General features: G+C 44.6%; 1 protein-coding gene across 1 annotated transcript; it reads right to left on the bottom strand.

Annotated features, from left to right (window-relative positions):
• Positions 1–234: 234 nt before the first annotated feature.
• Positions 235–20,846, bottom strand: GP2 (glycoprotein 2). The gene is made up of 11 exons (XM_041748372.1): positions 17,071–20,846; positions 15,732–15,861; positions 12,615–13,001; positions 11,633–11,743; positions 9,279–9,490; positions 8,657–8,805; positions 7,237–7,482; positions 6,204–6,366; positions 5,285–5,369; positions 3,991–4,035; positions 235–1,604 (listed from the first exon to the last, which is right to left on the bottom strand). Exons 2-11 carry the CDS (start codon positions 15,832–15,834, stop codon positions 1,546–1,548), a joined length of 1,560 nt encoding a protein of 519 aa, XP_041604306.1. The 5' UTR covers positions 15,835–15,861; positions 17,071–20,846; the 3' UTR covers positions 235–1,545.
• Positions 20,847–20,887: the final 41 nt, after the last annotated feature.

Genomic DNA, 20,887 nt, shown 5'->3' with positions numbered 1-20,887 from the left:
TTTTGGGGTATCTGTCCAAGAAACACTGTCATGTGTTTAAAACCTGCCAATTCAGGTTGGCCCATTGGCTATGTTTGCACTAGATGAGACCACTCACCTGGCCTCAGATACTTGCACCAAGGGAAGCACTTTGACCCAAACAGGGAAATCACATTCCCTCTTGTACAATTTGGATGTAGGATACCAAGTGCTAGTTGGTCTCTGTGGTCCCTGAATTAGAAAGTGAGGTGAAGCTGCAATATCCATATTTAATTAAGACATGATGAGTGAAGAGGAAGAGCTAGTTTCAGAATAAAGAAGACACATCAAAATAAGCAGATATAAAGGCTGTGTGGTTTCAAGATGACCAACATATGAAAAGACAGACAAACCTTGGTTTCTGGTGGTTTTCCTCATACAGCCAGGTTGTATCTTCTGTTCTTGGATTTTTTTTTTTTTTTTTTTGCTCCTATATCCTTATAATTAATTCTCCTTTTGCCTGATTTAATTGGAATGGGTTTCTATTTCTTGCAACCATGCTATCTCTGAACACAAGAGCACTTTGGAAAGTCATCTCCTTCTGGCAGATAAACAGGCTCCACTCCCCTGTGGCCTGGCCCTAATCTGATCATTTTCCCCAAGGCCAGCTTGGAGAGGCCTGTGTATAGCTATGGGAAGGAGAAGCATTCTCTCTTTATGGCATGTTTGTGGAGTTTTTTTGTGAGGGCCCATCAGGGGTTTCCAGAAAGAGACTTCACTTATCCCCCAGGTGCTGCTGTTAGGTCCCCATGGCAGGATCAACACAGCATTTTTTGCTGGGACTTTTTGCTTACTCCAAGCAAGCACACTACTCTATTCATGGCTAGAGGTGTGTTCCAGAGTGACAGTGTCTCTGCATCCAAATCAAGCAGTTCCTCCAGCAGGTTTTGGCCTAGTCCTAGGCATATCAAAGCATGTCTATGGTATGGAGGGGGACAGGGGAACAGTGGGAACCAGTCTTCCCTGGAGTAGAGTTTCCAAAAGTGGACCCTTTACAACTTATTCCCATGGTGACTATTGAGACCATGATGGAAATACATCAGAGGACACAAGTAAAAGCAAGGATCAGTCTGTTCAATCCATCAGGAGTAAGAGCAAAGGGTACCTGGGAAGGAAGCATGGGAGGTGCCTTTTTTACAAGCTCATCCCCCTTTTCCTCCCCCACCCAGTGACATAGCTGCTTTTCCCTGGAATTACAGACATAACACATGCTACATTTCTGGTAAAGGCTAGAGCTATAGAGGCACGGAACAAGTCTGACCCCAGGATCCTGGTAATAAATGAAGAAGTCAGGCCAAGACAGGCCAACAGGGCCCCCACCATGAAAGAAAGAGGAATATAAAAGCACAGAGTGTGTTGAACAAGGCAAAGCTCTTCCCTTTCCCCAAACCTAGCCTGGCCCGGAGTCTATGAACACCAAGATGGTCTCCATGATTTGGAGAGAGAACTGGCATTGCCGATGGGTGACTGGAAGCCATCACCAAAGGGAAGAATGCAAGCTTCAAGGCCAGATGCCCAGCTGAGGTCTCAAAACAGCTCAGCCAGGAGGATAGGCAGGAGAAGCATGGGCCAGGCCACCAGGAACCCTGAAATGCAAGAAAGATGCCTGTCAAGTGTTGGGCTTTGGAACTCAGCAGCCAACGCTAGCTAGCCTCTCTATCCTCTGACTTACAAGGACAAGAAAAGTAATATACCCCTAATATCTGTGCTAGGTTACAGCCCCTAGGAAGTGACAAAGGGGTCATGTGGTAGAGGCAAAGCTATCTAACCATCAAACACTTTTTCATATTCCTTTGGGCACACTGGAAAGCAATTTTTCCCTAGCATCCTTTGCAGGTAGGTGAGATTATGTGATTGAATCTGGCCAGTGGAATGTGGGTAAAAAATCACATATACCATTTCTAGACCTGGTCCTTAAAACCTCCTACATGATTTTACATGATCTTTCATCCACCATCTAGGGACCAGATGCCAAGGATCCAGCAGAGGACTTTCTGGGGACAGTGGAATTGCCAGAAGTTACCAGAAGGTAAGAACCTGAGTTCCTAATGACTGCAAAGCACAGAACTGTATCCCCCAGTGATTTAGTGGGAAATAAACTATTGTGTAAACACACAGAAAGTTGAGGATTGTTTGCCACAGCAGCCAACATTACTTATGCTGACTAATACTAAAGAGGCAGAACGACACAGAGGTTAAAAAGAATCTGAGTCCTGATTTCTTAGTTTAGAATTCCAGTTCTAGGGGCCTCTGGGTGGCTCAGTTGGTTAAGTGTCTGCCTTCACCTCAGGTTTATGATCCCGGAATCCTGGGATTGAGCCCAGTGTTTGGCTCCCTGCTCAGTGGGGAGTCTGCTTCTCCCTTTCCCTTTGCCTCTCCCCCTTGCTCATGCTGTCTCTATGAAATAAATAACATATTTTAAAGAAAGGAAGAAAAGAATCCCAGCTCTACAACTAGTTGTGCAGGCCTAGACAACTTACTGAGCCTCACTATGGCTGAGTTTATCTATATGCAAAATTAAAATATCATAAGTAGCTATTACCTCATGGGACTTTTGTAAGGCTTAAGTGAGTAAATTCATATCAAGCACTTAGAACAGTGCCTGGCACATGGTAAACACAATATAAATGTTGGTTTTGAAAAATTAGACTCTAAGGTTTGGAATCATATTTCCTCTGAAAATGACCATATACTCAGTGATAGTAAAGGGTGGATTCTGAATGATAGTTGCCTTGTACCAGGGGGGTTTGGGAAAGGTATATATACCCCCCCCCACCATACTACAAAATTATAACATCTCCCCATCCCACAAATTTCAAAGAAACTTGCTAATGTCCTAGAAGGGAGTGAAGAATATCATAATTTTCTGAAATATTAGGGTATGACAATCAGTTTGTAATTATGAAACATAAGCTCGTTTTTCTCTTCGCATTCAAATATCACCTCCTCTGAACACTTTTCTTGCCATTGACCCATTCTGATATTTATTTTTCCTTCCTATATTATTTTTTTAAGATTCTATTTATTTATTCATGAGACACACACACACACACACACACACACACACACACACACACACACAGAGAGAGACAGAGACACAGGCAGAGGGAGAAACAGGCTCCATGCAGGGAGCCCAACGTGGGACCCGATCCCGAGTCTCCAGGATCACACCCTGGGCCAAAGGCGGCTCTAAACCACTAAGCCACCAGGGCTGCCCTTCTTCCTATCTTATTAATAGAACCATCAAACACTGGTTCAGGACATGGCCACCCAGAATAAAGATTACATTTCCCAGCTTCCTTTGTAGCCAGGTGTGACTAAGCACTGACCAATGAGATGTAAGTGGAAGTATAAGGTGTCATCTTCTAGGAATGTTCCTTAACACTCTGTAACTTCTTCCATATTCCTTCCAACCTGGTGACTAGATATGAAGAATGGAGCTCTGGCTGCCATCTTGGATCATGAGGATGAAGAAGGTGGAGGAGAGAGCTTAAAAAAACTTGGATTCTTGACAACCTTGTGGTACCACCCCAGGACTCCTGGATTTCTTGCCTCTGGACTTCATTTATGTGTGAGTAAAATAAATGACTATCTGTTTTTAGACACAATTACTCATGCTGGTAACTTTTTATCACATCACACTCTTTTCTTTCTAAATTTTCTTGTTAGCTTTTTATTGCCTATTTCCCACACTATAACATAAACTCCATGAGGGCAGGCACCTGGCATATCCTGTTCACTATTATATCTTCAGCATCTAAAACAATGCCTAGCACACAGTAGGTACCCAATAAGTATTGTTAAATGACTGGCCCCTGCACTAGACTATTAGCATCTCAAGAGCTAGACTTGGGACTGATTAATTTCAGGGTCCACAGTCACTAGCACAGGCTAAATCAATGTGCACTGACTTGAGGAAGAAGAGAGAGTTGGGAGGGAGGGCAGTGAGATAGATAGGAGAAAATGATATACCTGCAGTGCTGGGGGTTCCATCTGTGATGTCAACAGATGCAGAACCTGGGGGCAAGAGCAGAGGTGAAGGTTTCCTCAGTCATGTGCTCATGACTGGCACTGTGGTCATAGCTGCTCCAAGTTCTCCCAGACCACCACAGTCATTGATCTGGCCACCCACACTGTTGAGACATCTGTTACTTAGCAGTTTCCTCTCTAAGCACATTTCATGCGTTTGAAATTTAGTCCTTCCAGCAGATTTGTGAGGAAAGTATTTGTGTCCATTCAACAGATGAGAAGACTGAGGCTCAATTGACCAAGGCCAAGTTGACCTTGTTGTAAATAGCAAAGCTGGGATTTGAACCCTCATCTGTCTGATTCCAAATGAAAGTTCCTAACCTTCCAATTACCCTGTGATACCATATGAAGCTCCAAGTTGAAGGCTTAGTAAAGAGGTAGGACAACTGAAGGCAGAGCCTTCTTTACAAGACAGCCTCAGTTTACTCACCTGGAAAATAGTTCTTACTAGGATGACTGGCTCACAACTAGGATGTTGTGAGCATTCCATGTGATGATGTATATAAATTTTTGTACTGTGCCAGCCACATGTGTTATTACTATTACTGTCGTTGTTGTTACTAACATTACTGCATCCCAGTTTTTTTAGGACAAAAAAAAATTGCTTTAATTCCTCTGGGTTTTTTGACTCCTGCATTCCAGCAGGAACAAAAACCAGAAAGTAATGCTGGCCCATGGGTAGGATGGGTAAAAAATTGTGAGGCAGTTAGAAAGTTTCCTTTACATCATGCCCCAGAATATTGTAAATAGATTTTGAAAAACATAGTCATTCGCTAGAAAACAAAGTTGAATTAGGACCTAGACTTCACCTAAAAGAGGCTGAGGTAAGGAGACCTGGCAGGAGGAGTAAGGGAAAGGACATATGCTGTGGAATCAATCTGAGCTGGGTTCAGTTCTAACTCCAGCTGCTCATGAGCTGAGTGATTTTGGGGTGAGCCACTTAATCTCTCTGAGCTTTAGTTTCTTGCCTAGAAAACAGACTCAGTCAGCAAAATGAATGAGCTGATGGATACTTAGAGCTTAGCCTGGTCTCCAGCACATAGGAGGCTCAGCAAAAATGGCAAATGCTATTATTATTACCCAAAACACCTCATGGAAAGATAGATTCACTTGTAGGGGCTGCAGTGAAGAGGCAGAAAAGGCTCTAGGTTGTTATAATGGTGACCCCAGGCATCTGTGGTTAACTGTCAGCACTTGACCGGCCAGCTGGCCCTCTCACCAGAAGTTGGCTACTTACTTCTCCGAGTGATGGGTCCCAAATCTAGAACCTGAGGTGGGTTGATAGCCACTATTTCACTTCGCTGTTGACTTCTAGAGCAAGACTGTGAAGACAGAGAAATCTCATTATATCAAAATTTAGAGTCACAGTTCCTATCCCAGCTGTCCCTGCAATGGGACAAGAATCTGGCCCAAGAATGGGATCCTACCCACCATGTGGCCTTGGCTCTGAGGCTGTGGTTTTCTCAATCTAGAGAATTCTCACTATCATGTCAAACAAACATGGGTTTGAATCTCATCTCCACCCTCTTCTAGCTGACCAATTTGGAGCTAATGACTTTAACCTCTCTATTACTATTAAACGGTACCTTCCTGTTAAAATGTGCATGTCTGCAATACCCAGGCACATAGTAAGCACTCAACAAATGCCCAGTACTAGCATGCAGTACCAAACAGGGGTTAAGAACATGAATACTGGAGTTCCCTTTCAGCTTTGATGCTTTCTAGCTGTGCTGGCCCTGGGCAAAAGATCTCTCTGAAGCTCAGTTTCCTCATCTGTACGATGAGGTCATAAAAGAATCTACTTAAAGGGTTGTTGTGAGAATTTAATTAGATAAAGAATATGAAAGTTTTAGTGCAATTCCTGACATGGAATAGCACTTAAAAAGTCAACTATTATGAAATCATACAAAATATATCTTATGCCAAGGAAACCTAGTGGGCAGGCTTCTTCATCTGATCTGCTTCCTGGGGACACAACAATTGCATACACACAGGCTTTTCGGAGGTTGAGTGTCCATCCATTCACCCTTCCCTCCTTCCTCCCCTTCCTTCCTTCTTTCCATCCGTCTCTAATTCCAGTAAATATATATGAAGAGCCTACCAGGTAACAGGCCCCAAGTGAAGCTCTGAATAGTTCACTCCAAAGAAATACTCACCGGCTGGCACTGTTCATTAAGGGAATCGCAGAGATGAATCTCACAATGCAGGAACACGAGGTCATAATTTCCAGCAAACATGAACATCTGAACTGAGAACCGGCTTTCTGAGGACACCCCATTCTCCTCCACATGGATGGTGGAATCATATTGATTTGGGCAGCTGGGAAGGTGACAGAGGCAAGGGTCTAACTTTGAGAACAGCTCAAGAGACCTGAGGCCCTTGGCTATATCTTTAATCTGTATCCAGTATAAAAACATTATCACAGAGAATTAAAGAGTTCCCCCAATTCCCTCCATCCTGACATAGACTTTTATTCCTCTGGGTTTCATTCAAGACATTTATTTATCAGCTCACGTGGTTTCAGTTTTGTGGGGCACAGACTCTGAGGTGAAACTGACTGCTTCAAACTGACTGCTTCTAGCCAGACCCACTTTCTAGCTAAGTGATCATGAGCAGATGACTTAACCTGTCTGAGCATTACTTTTCTTGTCTATACAGACAGTAATCCATACTTCCTGGGGTTGATGTGAGCATTTAGTGACACAGTGCTTGACACATAGCTAAACTCAATGATAAATATTAGCTAGTATTTTTACCATGGTTTGAATCATGATCTATACATATGTATGTTTCCTTTGTTTTTGCCAGTTAACCATTTCAATGATATTTTGTCCCATAACACCTGCCATGCCATTTTCACATTGATTAGTCATTGTTAATATCTATATAATAGCCCATCATTACTTAATGGATTCCTATTTTTGAACTATGAACCTATTGCCAAAGTTTTAAAGCATACTGAAATGAAAAATAATTGGCATTTCTTTATCTTGCTGACCTACTTTAAAGCTTTAGGCTAAAATTTCAGGAGTGATATTCCTAGGTCAAAGGTACAGTCATGATATGTAATTCCAGATTATTTTCTAAAAGAGGTAAGCCAATTTACATAACTTCCAGGCAGGGCCAAGGGAACATTCTCCCCCGCAAAACCTTATTCAGGCCAAAAGATAACACAGGGTTGCCCCTTACCTGTTTCTGATGATGAAATATTTCACAGGGTCAGTCTTGTCTTTAGTAGGTGTGGCATAGCAGTTCCTCAACAATAGGTTAAACCGGGAGGTGTCCCCTCTCTCCAAGATGGCACCCACATAGAGCATGGATTCGACAGCAAGCACAGCTGCGGCCCCTTCATAAGGAGATATGTAGCTCTGGTCTTGGAACAAGGCCATCCTGACAGTGAACTCTCCTTCCCCATCCACACTGATGTTCAGAGAACTGGGAACAGGAAAGCCATAAGAGTGTTACCAGTGAGAACAAAATAAATCCAGCCCTGCACTTGTGTGAGGCTATGAAGTGAAGGCATGCATATCTTTTATTCCTAAAGGAAGTCTTCAAACACTCAGTTAAATCAAGCATTTAGTATCTCTTAGGAACTAAACTTGATAAGTAGATGAGTGTGTCTCTGGATCTCCACCAGTTCTCCCTGCCTCACAGATGACTCCTATCTCCTTCACTCAAAATTAACTGCCTAGTGCTTGCCTTTGTCTTCCCCTCTGTACAATGGGATCAGTCCTGTGGGTTCATCATTTTAGCAGCAGAACTCCACCAGTGAATCATCCAGTGAAATATCCATTTTAAAAGAGGAATGGCTTTAATTTTTATCTATTATGAAACTTGGGGCCCCAACACAATACAGTCTGAAAACCATTGAACTAGAAAATTTCTAGTCCTAAGAATCCTGCCTCTCTGTGAGCCCAGGAGGCAATGAGGGGATGGGAAGGCCACCCTGGAGTTCTGACACCCTCAGAAAGTCCCCCAGCAAGTCTAGGAATGCTGAGGAACCCATTCCACAGGGGCCTCATTCCAGGCACAGTGAGCAGTGACCAAGCGTCTTCCCAAGTGGACTCCCAACCAAATTGCTACTTGGTTCTATTTCTAGTGAATTGGGGCTGCTGTTTATCCAGTCAAAGCTGATCCCAGCTTCAATCACCCATGTACAGGGATGCCTTCCTGTCCCACCATCCCCACACCACCAAGATTAGATCAGGGACCCTTGCTCCCCGATCCCATAGCACCCAGTGCTTCTCCCACATTGCATTCACCTCACTCGTAAATAATTATTGTTGTAATTAGTTCCTTAATTCCTTTCTTCCTCAAGATAAATGAAACCGTGGTATGTTTTTGTTCCTTATCATATTTAATTAACATTATTTAATGTTGCTGCATTGCTTCATAACAATAATCTTTAATAGCCACAAAATATTCTATGTCTGCCTTGCACATGCTGAACATTAATCTACGATCAACAAATATTTGCAGAATGAATGATGGGAAGAGTGCGAGTTCCTGAAGGAGGTAGGCAGCATTCTGAGGACATCTTAAGTTGTGCTTGAAGTGAATGTGATCAGTGCCAAGGTTATGGATCAAAGGTTAAGGATCAGTGCCATACCTTACAATGGGATGCAGGGCAGTTTGGAGGCTGACTTTCATGTCCAGTGGGTAGGCACACTGGAAATTGATGTTGAGGATGGTGTCTCTGATGATGAATTCATTGGCCAAGGAGAGGGTGTTTTTGTAGATGGCATGGGTTCCATTTCTCTGTGGCATGAAAACAAGACCACATATATGTTTATGTGTGTGTAGATGTATCTAGAACTCAGGCTTGCCTGACTGCAAGGTTGATGCTCTCAATTATGCTGCCACCCTGCCTTCTGATCTCCAGGAAGCACCCCCACCCCAGTGGCTCTGACGCTTTATGGGAAGGGGAGTGAGAATCCCAGATCAAAAATTAAAACAATAATTTTTGGCCCTTGGAGAGAATCAGCAACCACCATGCTTGCTCCCATGTCGACCTCTCCCACATCACCCGTAATTAAAATAATCATAATGGTAGCTTACATTTATTGAGCTCAAGTAGCAAACCTGTTCTAAGCTCTTTACATGAACCAACATGTGTAATCTCAGATACTACTAGAAGCCCAGAGAGGGTCAGTGACTTGTCTAAGTTCTCACAGCTACTTAAATGAGTTTCATAGCCCAACTCCCACCCTTTGGCAACAAACACCATTCACCTCCAGAATGTTTCCACAGGCCCTAGCCTGGGTAGGGCTGGTCACAGATATCCAGTTTCTCTCCTCTCTTTGCATCATATTGCTGCAGTTCCAGTCTCGCAGGTAGGCGATGACCTCGTCCCCAAAACCCAGGCCTCCCAGCTGACACTTGTCCAGTGACACCTGGATCTCCTTGGCCCCGCAGTTCAGCCGAGGCTGCAAACTGTGGACATCTGGAAAGTTGAGAAGGAGATAGGTGGAGTGGACGGGGCTTTGGAAGCAGTGGGCAGAGCCCATATTCCCTGCCCTTTACAAATGCCATCATACCCACTGGGGAGTTGGATAGACTAGTAGGGGCCTGGGACCCAGGTAAGATTCACACTTAGGCTTGTGGTGGATGAGGTTGGCAAAAAACATCCCCTAGTTCAAGATTTCTAAGCATCCTGTGTGCAGGTGTGGGGAGGTCTTGGGAACCCGGGATTAGGGTCTTTGGGGATTGGGGTCTCTAGAGAAGTAGGAGTATCCTGTATTCCAGACTAGAATCAAAGGTAGATATGTACTACTCTGACTCTCTGGCTTTGTGAAGTCAGCACATATGACCAGGTTCAGAGCCATTATATTTCATTTGTTCATTCATTCACTAATTCATTTCATTCATTCATTCATTCAACATTTATTCAACAGATACTTCTTGGGCATTTACAATTTTCACTGCTCTAGGTACTGGGAATACAGTGTTTGTCAAAACTGACAAAATCCCTACCCTTATTTATGGAGCTAAAATTCTGATAGGGGAGATTAAGTAAACTAAGAGAAATATCAATTTGATTGGATTCATGAATGCTTTCATTCAAATACTTTTAGTAACCACCTTCTCGATGTGCAAGGCACATTCAACACAAAAATAAAGAAAACATGGGCCCAACCCATGAGGAGTCCTTGGTCTTGTGTAGGAACCAACATATCAGTAGCTTATTAAGATGCCATATGATTAAAGTACTAACTGAAGTATATTCTAGGTGCAGAGGGAAACACAAGAAGGCATATCCAAGTCTGTCAGCTAAGTCAGGGAAGAATTCACGGAGGGCTGGAACTTGGTTCAGTGGAAGGAGTTTTGCAGGTGCAAGAGAGGGCACCCCTGCCTAAGGGAACAGCAGAGGCAAAAGCATGGTGATGGGAGAGAGAATGTGTGTTTACAGAGATGCAGAGCTCAGGTGTATAGGAACTTAGAATGGGTGGGGGTGGAGTGTGAGAGATGGAGAAGTAAGCAAAAGCCAGATCACAATAGGGTTGTGCCCAGAAGCAATGGAGACTTGCTGAGTAGCCACCAATGAAGACTTGAGGCAGATCACCTGCCCACTCAATCAGCTGAGAGGACCTGCTAAGGACACCCTTGGAGTCTCCAGGTATAGGGAGGGCATCCTTGAAGTCCAGCATCTGATTCTGTGATGGCCCAAATTCTTGGAAACAACAGAGTGTCTGGGGGCTTGCTCACTCAGTGAGCAGAGAGAGCCTTCAAGGAGAGCAAGGTTGTTTCCTTATAGTTTCTTGCCCCACTCCACTCTTGCCAGGCACACCCAAGCACTACCTGGTCGACACTACAGCCCAGTTTTCCAAGCATATGCTTGTTCTTGGCTCACTATCTAGGACACCTTCTCTTCCACAGGGACTGGGAGTGTGCTGTGCATGCTTATGCCAATGACAAGAGTCAAAGGCCCTCATTAGACTCCTAGGAGGGAATGAAATAATCTTAATGGGAAACTCATCCAACCCCCACCCAGGGCTTAGGGCTTGCTTATGGCATCTCTACCCATGAGTCATCTGCCTCCTGACTCCTGCTTACCTCCTGGAACAAGAACCTCATCATCTTCCCAGCCCGCCCAATTGGACAACTCTGATTTAATTTTTGTAATTGCTCTTTATGGTGGTTATTTTTACTATTATCTTATTCCCATTTTGCAGATGAGGACATTAAGCCTCAGAGAGTATAGGCGTCTTCCCAGGCCCCAGAGAGCTACTATGTCACAAATCCAGAACTGGCACAGGAGTCTGCCCATGTCCATCACATGTAGATTCTGCAGCTATTTGAATGAAGCTCCCACACTTGCAGAGTACTCACTTGGCCCTCATGGTCAAGCTCATCCATGCCAGAGCTGCTTCCTGAACCTGTGTTCCAAAGACTGACCTGGAAATTTTTCCCATTCCTGCTCTCCTATCCTTGCAAATGGCTTTGAGAACCTTTATTCCCTGACCTCAGTTCTATCCCCACTGACTCTAGTCCACCTCTTGTCCTCACCCTCTGAAACTCCCTCTCTGCTGTCTTGCCCAGTCAGACCAGCATTGTTCCTACTGTCCAGTCCCACTGAGCCACTCACCAGAGCTGTTGAGGTCCGATCTGCAGAAACAGTCCCAGGTGCCATTGAGAAAGCTACAGGCCTCTTCCGGGCGGCAGAGGTTCTTACACTTGTCTGTGGCAGTGGAGGCGTCTAGGGAGTAAAGCATAGAGGAAGAGGATCAGAATGCAGAGCAGTGTGATCTGAGGCCACTAAGGCCAACTCTGTCATTCTACCAGGGTACAGAAGTCCTGCCCAAGGATGTACAATAAGTATATAATGGAAGGGTCAAACCTCAAACTCAGATTTTCTGATTCCCAATCCAGGGAAGTGAGAACCCAGAGGCTGCCATCCTAATGGTTATTACTATGTGGCAGACATTATTATGAGTACCTTTCACAAATTAGCTCATTCAATTTTCAGGGTAACAGTATGAAACTGGGTAGCATAATGGTTAAGTATATAGATTGTGGAACTAGAGTGTCTGGGTTCAAATCCCAGCTCTATCATGTTCTTGCTCTGTGACACTGGGAGAGCTGCTTAACCTCTCTGTGCGCTAGACCTCTCATCAGGTGTAGTTATTTTGTACCTATATCTCATGAGGCTGGTGAGAAGATTAAGTGAGTTATAATCTAAAGCACTTTGGATGGGAGTGAGGACACTGCGCTTTGGCTGTTACTTTTGCCGTCATCCATTTTTACAGATCAGAAAAAGCTCAGAGAGGTAAATTAAGCTGCCCAAATTAAATATAAATCTGAATGAGCCTCAGTTCTTCATATTAGGCTACACATATGAAGATTTATCTTTCAGGATATTTGGCCCTCAACTCTGAGTTTCTGGCTTTCCTTGAAATGCTGGAAAGCCTGGCAACCTTGGGTAACATCCCCACTGGGCCCTAACAGGCAGGAGCTGAATCGAGGCTGTCCTGCTTAGTCTCCTGGTCTGCTCTCCACTCACTGCTGATGTCTGGGCCCAGCTACAGGTAGCCCCACCCCACAGCTGCCTCCAGCTCTCTGCAGCTCACCTGTGCAGTACCTCAGAGTACACTGGGGGGTGCCCTCCAGCCGGTACACGTGGAACTCGCCTGGGCAGGCCTTCACCTGCACCACGGTCTTCCAGAGACAGCAGTTGCCGCTCCAGTGGGCACAAGCAGTACGGTTGACAATGCCCTCCGCAAGGGTGGGGTGGGTCCCGTTCAGCCACAGGGGAGCATCTGTCTGGCATCGGTACATTGGGACGCAGGTCTCGGGCATCCTCACTCCTCCATCTCCCACAAAGCGGTACCAGCCATGCTTGTCCTTGTCACACACTCGGCTCCCTTCTGTGTTCTCTGTGCTTCGTGAGGGTTCATCCAGGAGGGTGTAATTCTGGCAGGGGTCATAGGAACGAGTGTTGATGAGGTTTCTGTTACCTGGAAAGCAACAGTGTTTACTGAGCATCCTCAAAGTCCATGGGATTTTAATCCCCACCCCCCCCACACACACACTCTCTATTGTTTTTGTTTTGTTTTGTTTTAGAGAGGGAGGGCAGGCAGGAGAGAGAATCTCAAGCAGTCTCTATGCTTAGTATGGAGCCCAACATGGGGCTCAATCTCATGACCCTGAGATCATGACCTGAGCCCAAATCAAGAGTCAGACACTTAACCGACTGAGCCAATGAGGCACCCACATACACTCTGTTTTGAATTTTGAATGTGCTTAAGGACCCTAATGAGGACATGAGGCAAACTTCCTATTCATTAACCATCACCAGCCTTCATCACCTTAGAGTCAGAATAATAGTGAGGACTTTTTATGGTATTTTATAGGCATTAAGAACACCAAGGTCTTCACACTGCACAATTCCAAGGGGCATCCTTCTCATTGAGCTAGGTGCCCTCTCCCTGGCTCTGGAGTTGTGCGGTGCTCCCCTGTGCAACTGTACACTGTGGTCCTCTCTGACCTATGTATTATAAATGTAATATGGGCTCACTGGAAAAACTTCAAATGTCATTAAAATGAATAAAGTAGAAATGAAAGTTGTCATAAGCCCATTCTATTTCCAGAAGTAACCATAAATTTGCTGTACAGTCTTCAGACTTTCTATGCATATGTTTAAAATATAGGGGTTTTTAAAGTGGGTTTAAAGCTGTACAGCTTTTTTCCCCACTTACATATTTTACTTACTATATCATAGACATTTTTCCATTATTAATAGATACAGATCTAACACAAGATTCCTCAAGCTCGGCACTACTGATGTTTGGCGTTGGATGATTCTGTGTTATGGGGGACTGTCCTGTGCATTGTTGGATGTAGCTTTCCTGGACTCTTCTTGCTAGATTCCAGTAGTTCCTTCCTCCTGGAAGTTGTCTCCAGACATTGTCCAAATCACCTCCAATGGAGAACCACTGCTCTAACAGGACCATTTCTAATTTTGCTGATCTCATGTTTTTGTTTTTTAGGTTTATTTATTTATTTTTTAGACAGAGAGAGGAAAGGGACAGAGGGAGAAAGAAAAGGAGAGAATCCCAAGCAGACTCCCTGCTGAGCACAGAGCCTGATGTGGGGTTCAGTCCCACCACTCTGAGATCATGACCTGAGCTGAAATAAACAATTCAACCTTAACTGACTAAGCCACCTAGGAGCCCTTGATCTCATGGGCTTTTTTTCTTTCTTTCTTTCTTTTTTAATATTTTATTTATTTATTTGAAAGAGAAAGAGAGGGCATGAGTTAAGGGGAGGATAGAGGGAGAGGGAGAAGCAGACTCTCCACTGAGCAGAGAGCCCAGCTCAGGCCTTGATCCCAGGACCTGGGAAGGCAGATGTGCAACCAACTGAGCCATTCAGGTGCCCTGATCTCATGGTTTTTAACAGAGGTTAAAAACCCCACTCCACTCTTGCCAGGCACACCCCATAGTTCCTCAAGGAACTATGATGTGTGAGGAGGCTGAGAGGTCAAGGGGTGGGCTAGCCAGTCTGAGTTTAAATCCAGCTCCACACCTGCTGGCTGGATGACCTTGACAGGTGGTTCAACTCCCCTGAGATTCATCTGCAACATAACACCTGCAGGCTGGTGGTTTCTAAACTCTTTCCATTCCTATTCCTTGAGTCACAATGTTTGCCATATCTGTGTCCCCCTCTCCAATTATCTACTTAATATGTTTCTTTCAATGATTCTCTATAAATTTGTTTCATCTTATGGAATAATATCTGTGATACCATAGGTACGATGTACTAGTTAGATATTCTTAATATACATGAAAAAGATATACACAGCCATCAAAAAATTCTTTAAGAGCTTGTCATACACCACTGTAGTCCTCTCAGGAAGTGTCCCACATTTGGGGGACATAAAGTCCTAAGGCATTGCTAGAGGATTAAATGAGATAATAAGTGTAAAATGCGAAACACAGCATCTGAGGCCTATTAGGAGTTCGGGCTGATTCTCTTCTCCAGTTTTGATTTACTGAATTCAGGCTCTCAGTTTAAGAGCCTGAATTATGGACAAATATAGACACAGGATCACATTCTTGTAATACACGTCAGAGGGACTTTTTAGAAAAGGAGATTTTCAAGCCTTGCTTATCTATATGCTTGTTTTAAGAAAAGGAGTCACTGCTGTTCTTGGATTACTTCCCACATACCATCCTTCCCCGCCCCACCACCCCCTCCACAGGTGACTTAGGCAGAAATTTCAGCCTGGTGTTGAGCCTGAAGACCCTTTCTACAAGCATCTGAGATGCCCTGTCCACAGATCTTTGAGAGGACCACCAAGAGATCACTACCTCTAGTCCTTTCTTTTTATAGATAAGCAAACATTCAGAGGAAGGAGAAGGTGCTTGACAAAGCAAGGGCACAGAGTGACTAGGTGATTCATGTCTCCATGAACCTGGGCTCTCTGAGCTCCACATATCTGGGCATGGGAAGTTATGTTAACTGGTTCCATGGTCCTTGCAGGGGGAGATTTCTGATTTGGTTCTTTAAGAGATTATGGCTGCATTCTATTTTCCCTCATCTTGCTCCCCTTGACTTCTAGCTGCTGAGTCTTTGCTTTAGACATGTCCCTGTCCCCCTCACTGACCCTGAACTACCTTCCCTGTGCTCCCCCTCTCCCCAGGTATTACAGAGCATCTGAGATGCCAGGTGAGCAGAGCACACACCTTGCTGTTCTGGAGATGCCAGGGTCAGAATGCAGGAAGCCAAGGCCAGCCACAAGACATAAGAGCCTACCATCTTTTCCATAAGTTGAGGCATGCAGGTCATTCAGCAGTGTGCAGATTCTCCATGCAGCTAGGGGAAGAGAAAGACTCAAATACCATCAGGGTGACAGAGGTTATTTCTCTGGGTATAAGGCTAAGATGGGAATTCACATCAGTTCAGCACCATGATTTATACTCAGCCCCTCGCATATGTTAGCTCATTTAAGGCTCTGAACCACCCACCAGGGAAGGTACCATTCTTGCTCCCATTTATGGATGAAGAAGGATATTGGACTCAGAGCATATTAATCCCAGAAATATTTACTGAGCTCCTCCTACATGCAGGCACTATGCTGGAAGTGAAACAGCTTGCTTAAGGCCACAAGCCCATGTTCTCAGAAGCAGACCCATGACTTCTTCCATGAAGGGCCATATTGTTTTAAAGCAGGTGTGACTTGCAGAGAGGAGGTGAGATAATGACAGTAGGAGGCTTGCCAAGGGGATGAGGTTGATAGCAAGAAAACCAAAGGCAAAGCTGGTACTGCAGAACATCCTAGAAGGCCTCAGGTTGGCTCCTACTCAAGCATAGGTAGAGGCTCTGGGAGACTGGCTGGAGTGCTATGAGTATCTACAGACAAGAGTAACAGCTGCTTTCTTAGTTCTGGTGTCTTGGGCACTGCCTTAAGAGACTCCTGAAATGCCTATAATGCATACAGATTTCCTGTAAGGGTAGGACCATGTCAGGCTAGTCCACATTGCTTGCTCCTAGCATGGCATTTGGCACATATGGGGTGCTCAATAAAGGTCTGAGCAATAAATGAGTAAGTACATGGGGGGTGGGGAAGACAGAAACAAGCTATGAAGAGCCTGTCGACACTAATTAGTAGCACTCCCTCTTCAGGGAAACTTTCCTCCAATGAGCAGATCTTTGATGACTTCTTAAAGCCTCTGGAAGACTCAGGTTGAAGCTAGAGATCTATCTGTTTCTGGAGCATATCATGAATATGTTACTAGAGAGCACCCAGGACTGGTAATTCCTAGGGATGAGATCCCAAGTAGGGGCCTACGTTCCTGGAGGAGGGACAGGCTGAGGAGGGATCTTTAGACCTGGAATAGCCAGAAGGTAGTTGGAACCATGGTTAAGCTGGGCACAGACGACATCTAGAGCACCTGACCGGGCTGAAAGCTCTTCTGAAAGTTTCCAGAAACAAACAACCCTAGCACATCCAGTGAGTCAAGGGTGGTGGGGGAGCCCCCCAAGATTGGAAGAAAGTCTGCTGGGGCTTGAAGTAGGACTTACCTGGGGGTACGAACACAGAGCTGTCCTCCTCTGGTCAGCCATGGGAAAACCTGCTGTGTACCATACTTTTATTGCAATTTCCCACCTACGTGGCTCTCCATGATTGGTGCCCAGGTAGGACTGGAATTAATCTTCCAGGTAGGTATACATTGGTCTTGTTGGGTGTAGGTAAGATAAGTGATTTACTACAGAAAATAGCAGAAGAATGTCTCCTTCCACAAACCAATGAAACTGGTGCCATATTTATTACCAGAAACCAAACACTGATCAAAAGGGAGCTTAATACCCAAAGGGAAGTGAAAGAAATCAAACAGGCACTTGTTTGCACAATAGATTTCCAATTGTACCTTGTGTTCTTAGCTAATCACCTTAGAACACTTCTGCTTCTGTCTGGATGCCACTCCACTTGCGGCTAGTTAGAGCAAGGGAATAAATAAAGAAGCGGGGGATGGTGTTTCCTATATTTGACCCATAGACTCTACCCACCTTCAGATACTCAGTGTTGAGGAGTCTGGGAAGGGCCAGCTTGGTGAATCATGGAGTTATACCAGAGGACAGACAAACTAAGAGTCAGCATCACCTCTCCTCCAATCCCTCCTAATATGTGGGCTACCCTAGAGATTGGAAGGTATGGAACAGAGAGGAAGCCATAAATCTTGGACTTAGAAGTGTCAGGCTTAGACCTGGCTTCCATAGCATGGTATCTGGACATCAATAAAGAAGTCGAAGCTTTTGCAGAACAAGTGGTCACGGCCTGTTCTGTGTTTCTGTGAGACTCTTTAAGGAGCTGAGGCTACTGAAGGCAGGGAGCCCAGAGGTCTTGGCATTGGTCACACCTCCCAGCAAAACCCCAACCCGGGCAAAGAAAAGGTGCTACAAGCCACCTTCTCTACTCCTAGTACATTTGGAGAAAAAAACCCTAAATGTGGAACTTATAACCACCGAAAATTCAGGATTCCAAAATTCATCTGGTCCCACAAAACAGTTCCTCCATCCCTCTTCCAACTACTTTATTCCAATCTGAACCATGCCACTAGAGCTTCTCTGTTAAGGCCAGATCTTAAGGTATTTTTTTCTGGCCCCTTAGTACATTTTTTGCTACATCCTCCAGGCACTCTGCCTCTCCCTGTCTCTGCTGTGCCAATGTTTCCTTGATTTGGACACCCTTGCTCTGTCATTATCCTCTTCTTTCAGATGTCCTTGAGAATGCTAGTAGGTCCTGTTTTTCTTATCATTCCATATACTGTCACTGGAAGGTGTCAAGTTATCTCCTGGTTTCTAGTATCCTTTACAGGCTGGTGAGTTTCAAATCTGTATCTTTACCCCTGACCACCCCCCTTGAATATCAGATCCATCCGCCCAGCTGCCTGCTGGACCTGTCTTCTTGGGCCAAGATGCAGCAGGCCCAAATCTGAACTCATCCATTCCCTAAATCTCTCCCCTTTAAATAGCATCGTCTATCTTAACCTATGGTACTGGTATGTACCTGGTCACCCAAGCTGGAAACGTGGCTCCTTCTTCCCTCACATTTCCAGTAATCACCACAACTTGTTACTCACTTTTCAAATATTTCTTGACTCTATCTTTCCTTCTTTAGCCCCATTTCCCAAACCCTAGTTCAGGCCACCTTCACCTTATGAGGGTGGCTTTAACGGGTGCCTAGTGGGGCTCCTTGCTTTCATTCTTGCCTCATTTGATTCTGTTACCTCTCCTGCAGCCAGATGCCATAACATCACCTCTCAGCATTACCCCCCATTCCTGGGATCTGACCACTGGCCGCAGCTCCTACATAATCTACAGATTCTCCCCATCAGATTCTATATTCCAGCCAATCTGTGGCTCTCTGAACTCTTCCCCACCTCCTGACTTCTACATGTTTGCTATTCCTTCTGCCTAAATCATACTATGCCTAGCCTCCTACATATTTAGGTCCATCTCTCCCAGGAAGACTTTCCTGAGCACTGTAGGCTTTCTGGTGCTTCTTTTCTCTTCTCCTATGCCTCTATGGGCTGATTCCAATCCCACTCAATTACCACTAATTTATCTGTCTCCCTCTGAAGGCTGTAAGACCTTTATGGACAGGGATCCTGTCTTTGCAGTTCTAACCAGCACCTAGTAAGTGCTTGTTGGGTAAATCAAAGGGTGAAAAAACATAACATACATGCTTCAGAGCCTCTCCTGTGAGTAATGCTTCAAAACTTATGGCTGTCCAAGTCTTAATGAAACCTTTTGGGGAAGACACAAGATCCTGCCTCAGAGCCTTTACACTTAACTGTAATGCTCTTCCTCAGATATCCTCCTGCTTTGTTCTCTTACTTCTCTCAGTTTCTTTTTATCAGAAAGACTTTTTCTGACCGTCCTATATAAAATAACATCCCCATAGCTCTATTCTCTGTTCCTTATTTTTCCCCCCAAAGTGCTTGTGCCTGACATTTCACATAATTATTGTTTAAATGTTTTCCCCCTTTTAAACATAAGCTCTTTACCAGCAAGGACTCTGTTTTGATTACTTGCTATTTCCCTGGTGCCTATTCAGCATTGAATTTATGCTTAAAATATCTATTGAATATTGAGCTTAATACCTGATAAAAAACCAAGAAACTAAAGAAAAGGAAAAAGAACAGAGGAATAAAGGGATTAATTCTGATGTGTTTTCTTTTCCCTGGCTCTTGCCTTTGGCCCCTGTTTTTATTTTTCTCTTCTTTTTTTTTTCTTTTCTTTTTCTTAATCTTCTGTTGTACCTGAGTCAAAGTGAATCTGCACACAATTCAGCCAGTCTCCACTGACCATGGATTGACCATAGACAGGCCTGGGCTCTACCCCAAAGTCCTCCTATATAAAGCTCTTATGTAAAGGCAGCAGGTATAGGGATTTGGTGCATGTCCATATGTCTGCATGTGAGGTCCCTTAACTCAAGATACATATCCCCATAATCCCTGTTTGCTGATACACACGTGTGGTTTTCCCTGAGGTCAGAAGGCTCTAATAATGCAACAGGTCCTTGGTCTGTCCTGGAAAGCCACAGCTGGAGTCCTGGAAAGCAGCTGGTGTCAGGGCAGAAATTTCCCATCAGTGTTGGCTTCCACTGGCCTTGACACAGATGTCTAGCAACCTGGAATATCTTGGTTTCTGATTGTGCCTTCAGTGAGCCTCCTGGAGGACCCTTATGAAGCAACCCTGTCCAAAGAGGGTAGTGGGTCTGCTCTCCACTGCTGCTGCTGCTGTGGCTCTGTACACAGGCCTACATCTTCTGGATGCAGAGGGACGGGTGCAATGGAGGGAGGAGGTCCTTAGGATGTGTCAGTATATCCCCTCTAAAGATTGTGAGACTTCTGAAAACAGGGAGTGCATCTGTCTATTTCACTAGTGTCTCTCCAGCACCTATCACAGTACCTGGCATGTACTAGGTGCTCACATAAATGTTTCTGCAAAGTTCAATGGATCCTGTGAAAGCATCATTATTATCCCCATTATACAGCACCAGTGGCCTCCAGTTACACCTTCCATTTCTGCCATGCCTGCCACACTTGTCATCACCATTCAAGTTCTCCCTTTCCTGCCATACTGTAAGCTCCAGGAGAGAAGGCTTTGCATTTGGCTTGTTTTCTTCTGTATTCCTTAACACCGTGCCTGACATATAGGAGATGGAAATATTTCTTGAATAAATGGATGAGTGGATGAATGAAAGCATGGGTGGATGAAGCTCGACATCCAGCTGACGTGGAGACATTGTGGTTTTTATCTAAGGTTACACAGCAGAACTAATTGAACCCAGTCTCTCCGACTAGAATGTGAACTCCATGAATGTGGGGACATA

Source organism: Vulpes lagopus, chromosome 3 (genome assembly GCF_018345385.1).
Source record: "Vulpes lagopus strain Blue_001 chromosome 3, ASM1834538v1, whole genome shotgun sequence".
Classification (NCBI taxonomy): domain Eukaryota; kingdom Metazoa; phylum Chordata; class Mammalia; order Carnivora; family Canidae; genus Vulpes; species Vulpes lagopus.
The sequence above is the reverse complement of the archived record's forward strand: the minus strand, read 5'-3'. Positions and strand labels throughout refer to the sequence as shown.